Consider the following 14,460-nt stretch of genomic DNA (forward strand, 5'->3'; position numbering starts at 1 on the left):
TGTAACAGTATTTTTTTTTTTTTTTACAGTATCTTCCATTATGTTGTCATAACAATATTTTCTATTTCTACGGTTCGAGATTAAAAATTAGCCTGAACTTAACCGTTAAATTCAAACTCAGCTAGCTTAACAGTAAAGTGCTAGTAGTAGCTGTAATGGCGTTTCCTTCTGCTTTTAACAGGCGTAAAATACTCTGACACCGGGCTGACATTTAACACAAGGGCTCATCTGTTCACATAACAAATGTTCGCAGTTTTATCTCTCACCTGTGCTGATGACACACCTGTCGTCTCCCGGAAAGAAAAGAAAGAAAACAAACAAAAAAAAAAACTCATTTGAATGACTATGTTGCACATGCGCAGTAGCCCCTATAAGGAAGCTTCCTGCCAAATAGTGCTCCCTAACAACAGACAAAGCTTGACACTGTGGATTCAGCCGAAGACGCTTAAATTAAAGCGTTTCCCGTTCACTCCTTCAATGGTAAGACTGATGGTGATCATTTTTGTGTGTCGGGAATGTTTGTTTTGCGATTGGCTCCGCGGATAGGTGCGTCGGGAGTGAGATGCTCCCACACGCTGCCATTTCTCTGCCCACTCCAATGGCTGCGGGGCCCGACTAATCTCTGGAGCGGAAAACTTTCATGGCTGGGCCAAACTAAGTACAGCTGGTTATTTAGCCACCATTATGTCCAGACTAGTGAGCTAGCATGTGTGCAAAACAGAGGGCGGACGACTCAGTCTCTTCTATGAGACGTGATCGTGAAGAGTATGAAATAGCTAACACTGGAAAACCAACGGTCCTGTAGGAAAGCTTGCACAGTGGCGTCTAAATGCTGAATTGATACGCTTTACTAGTGTTGGTTATAGTGGTTCTTATCGGTTATACCAGTTAGCGTTATTCGTCTTTATCTAACTTAATGTGTAGACTTTGCAAATTATGTTTCTGTGTTTAGATTAAAGCTAAAAGAAGTACAGCTTTTCAGTAAATAGTCTTATGTCAGACTTCACCTTCACTGCAAACTGTCGTCGGCTTGGCTATTTGCTGGAGGACAAACAACACTGAAAACACGAGTATCGCCTCAAACACGGGATTTGAGAACATTTAATGACCATCTTTGTGAATGTGCAACGGGAATGGTGGTATAACTGGAAAACAGGCAGGTAGCTTCATCTGTTTGCCTTAGAGCTGCACCAATTAGTCGATTAATCGAGTAGCTGATTGACAGAAAATGAAATGGGAACTATTTTGATAATTGAATAATCGTTTTAGTCACTTTTTGTGTAACAAACGTCAAATATTTGCAGTTTTTAATGTTCTGAAATGTGAAGATTTGATGCTATTTTGTCATACATGATAATTAACTAAATAACTTTGAAAACTATATTAAGCGTTGTACATCAGGTCAGCAAAAAATGCTAAATTTGACCTATAGTAATGGTTTTATTAGAGCAGCAACTAAAATATTTTCATTATCATCATTCACCATTTTGTCTACAAAATGACAGTAAATAGTGAAAAATGCCTGTTGATAATTTCCCACAACCCAAAGCCAGTGTTTGCTGTTTTTTTTTTTTTTGAAATAGTCATCGATTTACTAATATTCTAGAGCTGCAATGATAAGTTAATGAATATTTACATTGTTTGAAACAGATCTTGATCAGTTTTTCTGTTCCTTTACATCTGCACAGTTCTTGTTCAGAAATACCACTGAAAATCAACAGCTGCTTATAAACTCACTAAACTCTCAGAATATTTACCAGACAAATTGCATAGTTCTTTCCAGGACAACCTGTTTTGTCAAATAAATGAGAATCTATTACAAGTCTAATACAACATTAGATGTTTAGTTTAGCGCCCAAGGCCACGGTTAACTCATTTTCTCTGGTCTGTGGTGTCCCCTAGCCTTCATCTTCCACCCTTTTGTTAAAGACAGCAATCACGTGAAGCCAAAGGATCCTGTATCAGGGCAATGGTGTTCCTCAGGTGACAAGAGTCAGTGCGAGTGGTGTTGTGATACCGGCAGAGGAAAGGGGACTGTCAGCGCCCTGGTTACCAATGGCAACAGCTGGCGGGACAGTGGCTTTGATTCAAGTCTGTTATAATAGCCAGAAAAATGGCAGCAGCAGTGTATGTAAACTGGAAGCAGTGTTGCCAGATTGAGCAGCTCTCCACCCTAGTAGGCAACTTTTTCTATAATTGGCTAAATAAACATTTATTTGAGTGGGTTGTTATAGTTTGGGATCGTTTTTGTACCATCTCCAAAAATGTGACTATATCAGAGGTTTTTAAATGGTAAGGGAGGTGCAGGGGACTGGCTGAGGAGGCAGAAGATACTGTGTGAGGTGAAAGGGACAGGTTCTAAAAACAACCAGAAGTTAAATATTATAGTTTGGCTGCAACCATTGCAGACAAATGCACATCCACTCTATCATGAAACCACTGAAAAAGATGCTCCTTATAACTGCAGTACTTGCTGGAGAATCATCAGATTATTAAGATTTCTTCAGTATCAGATTATTCAGTGACGGTTGTTGGTACATCCAGTGGTACATAGCAAACAGGAACTGCTAATAGCAAATTCAGCCTGTTAATTATTTCTTCCTGTGCAGTTCTAGTGGAGATGAAAAAGTTAAGATTTTTTTTTTTTAAATTTTGGATCTTAAAGCTAATTGGAGTCAATATATATAAAATATAAGCATGGGGTTAATTTGTTGTCAGTAAATCACCCACTGGCCTTATTTTCCTTCAAATGTAATATGCTTCTGAGTTCACTTACATAAATCTTGCATAAAGTGACAAATGCTTTGAAGGTCCAGTCAATTCAGGTGGCGTTTGATTCAGAACGTGCACCACTAACAACTGCCTGGTAGGGCTTTGAATTTGCTGTCTGACCTATTTTCTCTCTGTGTGTCTACATTATGTCAGCTATATAAATGTTCCATCTCTCCAGCCGAGGGGAAAGGCCAGTTGAGCGCGCAGTGGACAAAACGAGGTTAGATCTTATCCTCCCGGGACATCTATTGATATGACAGCTTGCACCTGAGCACTTAATGCTTCTGGAGAATATGTTTTCATTGAACTTAAGTTAGGTCACATGTAAGGTGGCACGCTTCCTTAATCCCACAGTAAACAAAGCATGGTGGGGGACATTGGGCAATGTCAGTGCCACACTTATCTCACCTGCAGGTCTCGTGCTGGAGCTAAGACCAGGGTGCCCCATTTCCTTCATCACCGTCACCTCCCCGCTGACCTGCTGATCCCCCGTGCGATAGTGGGTGGGTGGTGGGGCCGTTTGTGTGCATTTATGGGACAAGGGGAGGGGAGAATGACGCATCAGAAAACTACATAAGGGATAGCCCCCCGGCCATTTATTCTGCGCCTTTTGTGTTTTTGCTCCTGTGGTTGTGTAAAGCAGGGTCCGGACAGGCGTTCCAGGTACAGAGAGTAGGCTGAGAGCGCAGACATGTCGGGTCGCTCTGCTGCAGAGATGGATGACTCGCAGGAGCTGCCGGTGAGTACACACAAAGGATACCAACACATAAGTGGGGGGGGTGTTTTGCATAAATTATCGTGCAACAAATTGATTTTAAGATGAAACATTTCAATTTTTTTGTCTAGGATCTATAGATTCCTAAAATAAAGTTGTAAATGAAATTTAAGCTGTGTAAATTCATGGGCTGTAGTTTCGGGGGGGGGGTATACATACATACATACATCTTATGCTGCTCACATATCATATTCAGCTTTTAGATTCAGGTTTAGGTTTAATTTTCATTCCCTCATTTAGGTTTAATTTTTTTTTTATTCATAAGTGTAGTATTTTTTTTTTTTTTTTTTTTTAACCAACTTAAATCTATTGGTTTTAGATTTAAGTGTGTTTTCAGGTGTAACATGCATCATCCAAGGTTCACTTTAGTGTTTAAAAGAACTTTAAAGGTGACTGACTGCTGGAAAATAAATCAACATTTTTTTTCTTTTGCATATTCATTATGTATTGATTACCTTTGTGTTTGACCACTGATCAGCCAGAAATAAGCACCTTTAAAACCATGTTATTGATTCTTTTAATTTGTGAAATGCATCGGTCACATTTTATAGTCTAAACAAGTTGTTAATTAATTGAAACAATAAATATATAAGGGGCTTCATAATTATTTTATCATTAACAACAAATTGTATAAACCTTTCACTTATAAACAAGCAAGCTTATAAACCCTTTCACAGAACGCTATATGCACTGTAGAGTTATAGTACTGTGTGAATTCACTATATTTTTTTCGATGTACTGATATTATTTCTTTTAATTCTTCTTATTAATGCTGAAGAGCAAATTACACGTTGCACCACAGAATCCATAAAATACTTTGTGGATGAAAGGGTTGCTCTGAACTTTTTTGCCACCGTCTATACAAATATTGTTAAATGATTATTTGTTGGAACTATTGACAGAAACACACATTCTTGCTGATGTGAAGCAGCAGCTGAAAGCAGAACTGGACATTTTATTTTCATCTGACTGGACTGGCAGCAGAGGAAAATACAACTGGGCTGAAAACCTTTTCTATAAACTTGTTTTTGTGTGTGTGCAGGCAAAGAAAGCCAAGCTTGAGATAGATGGACTGGAGAAAGAGCCAAGGTTGGTCACTTTCAATCTATTTTTGGTCTTTTGAGTCTTTTAAGATGCTATTGACATTGTCTGACAGACAACCACTAAGGGAAAATCTTGAGTTATGAACGCACTATTGAAGAAATTATTTTTCCACGGTGGTTTGTTTTTATGCAGCTGACTCTGCCTTTCTGTGAAAAGTAACTTTCTTAGTTTTTAGATGAGTGTAGGCTGCAGAAATTCTACATAATTATAATTGACTCTGCTTTTTTTTTTTTTTTAGTAATCTGGGTGACGATGGGAGTCCAGCTGCTGTTTTAGGTCCATCAGAGCAGGAAAACTCGTATTCTGCTCTGTCCACTGCCCAACTTGATCCAGGTAAGTAGAAAAATTGAAAAGGGCTGAAAACACTCAGAAATGTTCTTGAAAAATATTGACAATTTGTCTTTGATCGTAGGGGATCAGGAGCAGTCGGACATAGACAGAGGGGCAGCATCTCAAGCATGCGGAGACTCACTGAACTCGTATGCACATTCTGGTACGAACAGAAACTCCGTCTCAGTTCTAAACAACTGAACAAGTAATTAAGATAAGAAAGCTGCTCGTCTCTGAAACTGAAGTTGTGTTGTTTTTTTTTACAGACACAACAGCCACATCTGAATACACCCAACAGGTTTATCAAGGAAGCAAGTGAGTACCCTGCATGGAACAAATGTGAATCCTCATTTATCATGTCCGATTGAAGGATGTTAGATAGTACAGTAACATAGTGCTGAGTTAACAGTGTACAACCGTTTTACTCAGATAAAAACCAGCCAAGTGGCACTAAGCATGTTTATTGGTTGCACAGAAACAGCACTTTACCATAAGACCTGCCGCTTAATTGGAGCAACATAATTCCAGGGGCATGCAGAGACTAGTATAGTTACAATGTCGGTTTGCCCCTTATGGAAAGTTATACTCAACTTTTCAGCACGATGATTTATTTTTGCTTATGGGTTTTTCTTGGAGGCTACTTCAGGAGGAGGTGAGCTGTCGTCACCATTTATAGCTTAGCTTGATTTAGTTTGGCTTATTTAATTTTTTTTTATTTGGACATTTTGCTCCAATTTTTCATCATCAGCAGATAAATTTTAAATAAATGAAGTGGTTACACAAAGAAAAGCAGGTGATTCTTAATCATCAGGTAAACCTCAGACACCTCAGACTAAACAAATCCTGTTCTTTTGCAGCTTTAGTCGGTAGTCCCCTACAATTTATTTCATTGACAGTTGCAGTCTAGCCATGTTTGGTTGGCCTGTAGCCGTTTCCATGTGATGAGCCAAACGTGTTTTAAAGAAATATTCATCCTGTGCCATAAATGTATTTGGGATTTTGTCTAGATATAATGAAACAAAAAAGCAGTCAACATCTAATCCAAAAATGTGGAACTATTTGCACTTTGTCTGATGCAAGTTACCCATTCTCTTGCTCTCCCTCTTTCCATTTCAGCCCGGCCGTGACATCGTACACCAGCCAGGTGGCCTTTCCTCCTCTGGCCCAGTCCACTGTGTACTCAGCCTTCACCCAGACAGACCAAACCTACGGCCTCCCGCCCTTTGGTTAGTCTCCCTCCTACTCAAACACCCTGTTTTAACACTGCTCACTAAAACCAGCATCACGCCTTCGTTCATTTGCTCTAGAGGCCTTACTGTGCTTTGGCGCTGTGGAATCAGTTTGCTTTTGATCTCTGCTTAAACACACAAAGCCCACATCTTGACTAAAGGACCTGGTTTCTTAACTTTGCCCTGTCTTCAATGCCCCACTCCTCTTGCCGCCTCTTTCATTTTTCTGCTTCCATTGCTCTCTTTTATCTTCAGGTGCTATGTGGCCAGGCATAAAAACAGAGACAGGGCTGCCTGAGGCACCCTCTGGTGGCCAGCCTGGGTTTCTCAGCTTCAGCACCACATATACCTCAACCCAGCCAGGCCAGCTGCACTACTCATACCCCAGCCAAGGCAAGCTGCAACCTCACTCTGTCTCCTATGATAACGCTGTCACACTCTCTGCAAATATGAGGAGCACTCAAAAAATAAACAAACATTTCAACTTGCAGTGCCACAGCTTTTTTTTTCCTCTCTTGTCATTAGTCATCTCAGTCACTGTGTATAATTAATTTTTTTTTTTCTCTGGCACAGTTTTACACAATGTTCTTTCTGTCTTCAGGCTCAAGTTTTACAACATCTAGTGTGTACTCCAACATCTCTACAGCTACAGCCACCACTACAGCCTCCACCACAGCGGCCCACCAGGTGAGGAGTCACTGGTACTTGTGACCTACTCTCCTAAGTGTGTGTCTTGTTTCAAAGTAATTATCAGGACAAATAAAACTGCAAAGTGTACAGTATCTATAAAATGATCAAAATACCAAAAGAAAATCAACACTCAAAATTCAAGTTATGAATATTTATACAGTTTGATTATGCAACAAATATTGGTGAATCCTGGTGAAGTACAGAACTATACACATGAAATAGTATTTGATAAAACATCAGAATGTGAACTGTACAGGCCTAGTTCCATAAATAAATTGATTAAATAGATGAACATCCACAGGAGGTGAATCCTGTGCTCCTCATGCCCTGAAGTTTCCTTATCTGTATTCATTTGCTATTACAATGAATATTTTGTGATGGGCAAAGATCATCACGCTCTTTCTCTTTTCAATTCCTCCAGGAATTTAGTAGCTACAACTCTCTGGGCCAGAGTCAGTTCTCTCAGTACTACGCTCTGCCTCCCAGCTATGTGCCTGCTGGGCTGCCCAGCAGCGATGAGCAGGGCGCCGGTGTGGGTGTGGCCGGATATTCAGCTGTGAAGTCAGAGGAGGCTGCCTCAGCTGGACTTCCTCCCAGAGGTGATTTCAGTGCTTAGATTTAGATCATTTCTCCCAGCATACATCTTTAGATTATTGTCTTTTGCCCTTATAATGTAATAAGCTGTTTCCACAACAGCATGTGATCATAATGAGTTTTATCTCCTTAAATTACTTGTGACCGCTGTCTTCATCATCATTCAGCATGTGGTTGTAGTAATCCTTGTTCAAATCTGACACATAACAGAGGCTGTTCAATAAGGTCTAACATTAGACATGTGTACTCTTCACGAAGATGCATCCCCACCAGAGACCCTCCCAGCAGGTGCGGCTCTTCCCACCAGCGTGGCTCTCCCTGCTGGAGCCAGAGAGCAGGACGAGGTTGGACGCAGGAACTCCGTTGGTAAAGCCAAGGGGAAGGGCAAGAAGTCTGACACCTGCCCGCCCGCTGACAGTGACCTGGAGGTAATCATGCAGTTGACTTGTGGGACGTTAAAGGTGCTATATGCAAGTTTTTGCTGTAAATACATAGCCAATGTTAGTATTAAAAGCTAATTACATACCAGTCTAGAAGAAATGTTGCAAGTTCGACATCAAACTTTATTCCTTTACTCCTCGAGCTGCTTCCAGTGGTAGAAAGCAACGCGAGTGTTGCTTCTTGTTTTGCTTTTACTGAGGTTAGCATGATAAGCAGCTTGCTCCAGCCTGTCCTCTCTTATGATACGACTTTGTGATCGTGAGTCACTGTAGCGTCCAGTCAGCCCTCAGTTCAGTATGAGAGGATGAAGAAGTGGGTGCTGATTGTAACCTCATGTCTTGTAAATACAGTGATGGCTGAAGCAACCATCACCACCCGACCCGTCAGGAGACCACATTCAGTGGCACAAAGAACTTAAATGTAGCACTTTTAATTTCACTGTAGTGTTAAACCTTATTAACCAACTGTGTCTGAGCTGGTTTCATCAAACTTTAAAGCAAAGTGACGTTTAAAGTCTGTACTGTAAACTGCCATTAATGTAGTTCAGAGACAAATTTTGTCTACATTTTAAAATGTAATGGCTACACTACTGATGTAACAACATAAAAATGTTTTTAAAAAATTGGTTGTGAATTTCTTTTCCTGTAAAACAAAAGAGATATGGAGAAACGGTTTCTTTTTTTAAATGCAACAAATACAATAACTTTTTCTTTTTTGTTTTTTTAGCGCATTTTTCTGTGGGATCTTGACGAGACCATTATCATCTTCCACTCACTGCTCACTGGCTCCTACGCGCAGAAGTTTGGCAAGGTTTGTTTCTGTAAATGAGCAACAAGTTTTAGCATACAACATAAAGTGAAAAGTGCGGCACAGTGTATGGTTTATCTCTTTATTGTGGATCTTACTCTTGTACAGGACCCAGCGACGGTGCTGAACTTGGGCTTGCAGATGGAGGAGCTGATCTTTGAGCTGGCAGACACTCACCTTTTCTTCAATGACCTGGAGGTACAGTGAGATAGATCTGAACTGGCGTAGTCTGCGGGTACTAACCAGTACTGACCTGTTTGCTGAGTTCTGGAGAAATGTATATGTAGTTAATCAGAAAACGGAAGGGAGACAATGGGCTGTTTTTTAAAACCAGTAAAACTACTTTTATAGAAATCTTAACCATACAGGTTCTGCTTCTGCACATGGTTGTTTCCAACTCGCAGTGTATTATTCCATCTTGTTGGTTTCTCTAGACCTCTCTGACCTTTTTTTTTAAATACCTGGACATTACTGTTGAAGTGAAAACATTTTTTTTTTAATAGAACAGATCTTTTGGGTGTGCAGCCATTGCCCCTTCTCCCTGTGCAAATTTGGGAGGCAGGCTGAGATTTGCAACTCCAGACTCAAATCCCATCTTATCTTTCTCTATGCTGTGGCCCCTCCTAGTTTTACTGCTGGGGTAAACATTCATTTGATTTCTACTTTGGTAACCAGCTTCTTCATTTCTGTTGTTGCTGTAGAAACTTGTTCCTGTCCTCAGTCCTGTTATATTAACCGTCCTTTCTGTATGATCGGGATTCTGCATATTTACATGCATATCTTTGTATTTTTCCCTTTTGAAGTCTCATAGATGTGTGTCATGTTATATTTTAACCTTTCAGCTGATTATGCAAACTATAACACAGAATCCCTTTTCTTCTTGTTTTCTTTAAGGAATGTGATCAAGTTCATGTTGAGGATGTGGCCTCTGATGACAATGGACAGGACCTGAGGTGTGTTACACACTCCACTGTAATCTCATCATATTACATATTTCAGCGTTATCACAGTCTGTTTTCTCTGGATTCTTGGGGCATTTTTTTCTGTCATTCAAAGTAACCACGGGTTATTTTTCCTCTTCTTCAGTAACTACAACTTCTTGGCTGATGGCTTTAACGGCCCCAGTGGTGGAGGGGCATCAGGAGCCACGACAGGAGTCCAGGGAGGGGTCGAGTGGATGCGCAAACTGGCCTTTCGTTACCGCCGGCTAAAAGAGATCTACAATAACTACAAAGGAAACGTTGGAAGTGAGTTTGCATCATGTCTGTGGTCTGATCCAGAAAGTGGATTTAGTGAAAATGCAGGGTTTGTTAATCCTGAGTTGAGGGAAACTCAGAGTTTTCAGGTCCAGGTCCAGAAACAGAGATTGAACCAGACATGATAGTTAGAGTTGGTAGTTCCTCTGGAGGTTTCCTCCACCACGATCCCTGGATCCAGAGTGACCGTCAGGGTCTTGGTCATCTCTCTCACCAAGGCCCTTCCCATGTGATTGCTCACTGTGGCCCGATGGCCAGCTCTGGAGGGAGTCCTGGTTGTTCCACACCTCTTCCATTTAAGAACTATAAAGTCCTCTGTGCTCTTGGGAACCTTCAATTCAGCAGATTTTTTTGTAGCCCCCTACAGCTTGATGGAAGCTCATGCTACTAAATAACACTGCTGCCCTCAGACTTTCATTAGCTAAAGTGAAAAGACTGCAGGTCAGTAGGTTGTGTTCAGAAGTCTCCACTCGTGTGTATCGTGCTTTAAAAGGCCTGTTGTTTGTGTTTGTTTTGCTTTAGAAAGAAACACAGTGGAGCTCTTACAGGGATGTGAATGCCACCATGTTTGACAACAGTAAAAGTTCCAGAGGTTATTGTCCAAAGGGCAAACACACTGTTAGACACGACTTATTTTTAACCTGTTTTTTTCAAAGTAATGTTTCAGCCCAGTGGCCAAAACAAACAGAACTGCCTGTGTTGAAGACGTGTGTGTGTGTGTGTGTGTGTGTGTGTGTCCTGCCTTTTCCCTGCTGGAAACAACACTGTAACATTTTGGAAGCTGCATCATTTTAGACATTTGGAAACAATAAAATGTGAATCGTGTAAATTTGACATGCTGTTCCTGGTAAACTGATTGTAGTATAGAGGATGTGGTGTCCACGCTGCATGTGAAAGACAAAGCTTCAGCATAAACGCACGTTGCTTTCTTCCAGGCCTGTTGAATCCTCTGAAGAGGGAGCTGCTCGTACGGCTTCAGTCTGAGATTGAGAACGTCACAGACGCCTGGCTCAGCACAGCGCTCAAGTCTCTGCTGCTGATCCAGTCCAGGTCAGAGCAGAGTTTCAGTATTATTCATGACGTGTATTTCAGTATTATCACGAGTTTTTAGACTAAGGCCTTATTTACTTAACATGGTTACTGTGATGCAGCCATAGATCCTGTTTTAGTTAATCTATGTTAAAAAGCATAAAAGCTGCACATTCTTTTTAACAGAGTACAAAAGGATTATTCCGGACACATTTTAGCTCTTCTGATTTCTTACATGTAAATGTAAATCGTAACGGTTTTTATCTTGAACTGGCCCAAGATCAATGCAAGGAAAACAACACAAAATACTGATTATGTAAAATGACATAGCTTTGTCTTTTCATCTTTAAGCCCATATTTGTGTGTGTGTGTGTGTGTGTGTGTGTGTGTGTGTGTGTGTGTGTGTGTGTGTGTTTCTCACTAACAGGGGGAAGTGTATGAACGTACTGGTCACCACCACTCAGCTTGTTCCAGCTCTGGCCAAAGTGCTGCTGTACGGCCTGGGAGACGTCTTCCCCATCGAGAACATCTACAGCGCGACAAAAATAGGTGCTGATGATGATGATGATGATGATAATAATAATAATAAGCATGTTGCAAATAAATAGAATTGTCAATTATTTTCTGCTGTGACGGAGGAGAATTATTATGTTAAAAGTTATGCTTTTTATGCTAAACTGTTGGGGTAAGGGGGTGGACTGTGGAACTCAGGCATTTGAAGTAAAGCCTCTTGGTTTCCTTCGATGCAGGAAAAGAGAGTTGCTTTGAGAGGATCATCTCTCGCTTTGGGAAGAAAGTGACTTACGTGGTGATCGGTGACGGTCGAGATGAGGAGTTTGCAGCTAAACAGGTAAGTTTTAGTTTCCGTGTCTCATTATCACAGCTGAGGACTGTCTGCATTCTTTGTGTGTTAGTCTGTAGAACTAGAAAAGGCAGTTTACGCAAACAAAGTTTCATTTATTTATTTATTTCTATTACTGTTGTGTCAGTGAGATTCAGAGCAGATGCAGTTAAACAAAGATAAATCATCACATAAACTTATTTAAACTATTTACAAAAACACAAGTTAGTATTACACCTGTCATTCAGTACATGGTGTCCTCGGGTTTTTTTGCCCCAACATCTTTTCTCTTCCTCATCTGTTTGCCTCCCTCTTTTATCATACAACATCTAAATTATATACAAGTATAAAATATCTGTAAAATGGCACTTTGAGCTTTGTTTTACAATTTCATTGAGTCTATGTCTCGATCTTGGTTCTCAGTCTGTGATTGGTCCTGGAGGTTTCAAAATGTTCTAACTGCAGTAGGAAGAAAGGCCTTTATTTGCTCATAGTTTAAATCTGTTATCTGATCTATTTAGAATAAAGTCAGAATCATATTAATATCTATCATATTAATTTTATCGATACCTTATTGTGATAATTTTTTTTTTAACCTTTTTCTTGCAAAGTGTTAAAAGCTTTATTCAGGGACTGTTTCTGTCTAATAGATTAACCATTAACTGTCAGAGCCCAAGTGCATGTTTTAACAAATATTTGTCTGCCTCTCTCTGTAGCACAATATGCCTTTCTGGCGAATCTCCACTCACGGGGACCTCGTGTCCCTGCACCAAGCGCTGGAACTGGACTTCTTGTAGAGGACAGGCGGCGTTGAATGTCGCACACTAAAGGGAAAATGTAGTCGTCGTCCCGTTGGCTCGTGGAGTGACATTGTACGAGGAAATCCTCCACAACCCCAACAACAAACACACATATTAGAAAACACCTACCTGCCCTCCCAGACGATTAATGACTCACTGTGTGATGTGTGGTGGTAAATGTACTGAGGCGGACTTTGGGGTCGGAGCTGACTGTGAGAAACAGACTGGATGCAGCGGTTGGCTGAATTAAGGTTCCTCACGCCCAGCGCTCCCCCCTCTACGGCAGCTAACCTCACCACGGCTGAAACTGGCACTGATCTGGACACAGAAGGGAAGACATACTCTTTTTTTTTTTTTTTAATGCACGTTCTTTGTCTTTATCTCATTTTCTATAAGTTTCTCTAAGTATCAAAATCTTCTGCGGCAAATACTATCCTTCTATTTTTATATTTCTTTCTGGATATAAACAACCAAAGGGCCATCGTTCTTTATTGGCGTTCTCTGTCTGGGTTGTTGTAGCTGTAGAACTCAAAGAATAACATCAAAGCAGATTTGTTCAGAAAAGTTCACCTCTTTCTGGGATGTTCTGCACTCATTCGAAGACTTGAAAGCATCATTTTGCTGTGTCATTTGCAAATCACGTAGTTACTGACATCAAGTATCAAATAATCCTGTTTTAACGTTTGATTGAACCTCTCATGTAACCAGTCCACTATTTAACACAAGGTACTAGATAGAATTTAAAAAAAATAAATAAATTAAAAAAAAAAAAAAAAATTGGGGGAAACCCCCCTCCCCTCCTGACTAAACCACACCATCAGTCAGCTGCCCTGACCTTCTCACTGTGTTTCAACAGCCAGTGTCTGGTCCCTCTTTACAGACAGTGCATGTGACCTGTGGTCAGCGAGCCTGTGCTCAGAATCGCAGGTTTCTGTCAAACACATTCAACTGATAAACCTGAGCTGGCCTTCCTTTAATACACCATGATATGTGGAATGAAGTAAAACAGAGTGGGCTGCACTAAACAAAAACTGGGGATTTCACCTGGACAGTTGCATTTCACGTTGGCTGGAAGAAAAGAAGAACTTTTCCTGCCTCAGTAGTCATAGTATTATTTATAGTACAATCTTCATCTTCTTCGATCATAATGTCACAGTGCAGTGAAAACCTTGGCTGTGTCCCAAATCCATCTACTACACACTAATGTCATAGTGTACTGACATGACGGGTAGTATACAAAAAAAATCTATATACATAACAGCTTTATACTAGAAAGAAATAAATGCTTGTTCATAAGATTTAAGAAGTTTTGTTTTCCAAGACCATTCTGGATCAGTTCATCACCATCCACAATTTCTCTCAAAAATCAGTTTGTGGCATTTGGTATGCAAATTCTCTGGTCTGAGTGCACGTCATCTCGTCACTTTTCCTGTGTGAACCATAATATATCTCCTCCTCCTCCTTAAGCCACAAACGACTTTGATTACCTTAAAAATGCTTTGACACGAAGCTGAAAACAATCTCAGCTCATGGGGTTTTGGAGATTCAGGGTTTTCACAGGACAACAATAATAATCAGTAATGTTTCCATGTTGACACCGCCTGTCTTTTGGACTCCTCAGAGCACAGTCCTAAGTGTCCTTGAAATCCCACGAGGAGATTAACTTCCATCAAAAAAAAAAAGGGTTTGAAAAGTGTTGAGATGAAAGTGGCACAATGTGTATTGTATTTAAAACAAAGGGTTTTTGTTAGAGATCAGTTCATTTGGTCATGTTGTGAATAAGGAGAACATG

General features: G+C 40.4%; 1 protein-coding gene across 5 annotated transcripts; it reads left to right on the forward strand.

Moving 5' to 3' along the window:
* The first annotated feature begins 354 nt into the window (after positions 1-354).
* On the forward strand, positions 355-13,445 carry eya3 (EYA transcriptional coactivator and phosphatase 3). Of its 5 annotated transcripts, XM_071499814.1 has the most exons (21): positions 375-480; positions 2,926-2,992; positions 3,187-3,275; positions 3,416-3,511; positions 4,590-4,636; positions 4,890-4,984; positions 5,064-5,144; positions 5,248-5,296; positions 6,098-6,207; positions 6,466-6,603; positions 6,812-6,897; positions 7,322-7,499; positions 7,753-7,922; positions 8,662-8,745; positions 8,851-8,940; positions 9,637-9,695; positions 9,829-9,989; positions 10,934-11,048; positions 11,455-11,576; positions 11,777-11,877; positions 12,585-13,445. In XM_071499814.1, exons 4-21 carry the CDS (start codon positions 3,464-3,466, stop codon positions 12,663-12,665), a joined length of 1,815 nt encoding a protein of 604 aa, XP_071355915.1. In that variant the 5' UTR covers positions 375-480; positions 2,926-2,992; positions 3,187-3,275; positions 3,416-3,463; the 3' UTR covers positions 12,666-13,445. The 5 variants fall into 5 exon arrangements, with proteins under 5 accessions (XP_071355912.1, XP_071355916.1, XP_071355914.1 ...); XM_071499812.1 differs by lacking the exon at positions 3,187-3,275; XM_071499811.1 differs by lacking the exons at positions 2,926-2,992; positions 3,187-3,275 and having other exon boundaries at positions 355-480.
* The last annotated feature ends 1,015 nt before the right edge of the window (positions 13,446-14,460 follow it).

The sequence above is a fragment of the Trachinotus anak genome, unplaced genomic scaffold (genome assembly GCF_046630095.1).
Source record: "Trachinotus anak isolate AG129_WGS33_773 ecotype Australia unplaced genomic scaffold, CSIRO_AGI_Tana_v1 ptg000016l, whole genome shotgun sequence".
Taxonomy (NCBI): domain Eukaryota; kingdom Metazoa; phylum Chordata; class Actinopteri; order Carangiformes; family Carangidae; genus Trachinotus; species Trachinotus anak.

What these genes read in the sequence shown, in the direction of transcription:
- eya3 (XM_071499811.1), top strand. Translation starts at nt 3,464, where the DNA reads ATGTCGGGTCGCTCTGCTGCAGAGATGGATGACTCGCAGGAGCTGCCG. An exon ending in CTACTCATACCCCAGCCAAG is followed by an intron (nt 6,604 to 6,811) that starts GCAAGCTGCAAC and finishes TTCTGTCTTCAG; the next exon opens with GCTCAAGTTTTACAACATCT. An exon ending in AGGAGTTTGCAGCTAAACAG is followed by an intron (nt 11,878 to 12,584) that starts GTAAGTTTTAGT and finishes CTCTCTCTGTAG; the next exon opens with CACAATATGCCTTTCTGGCG.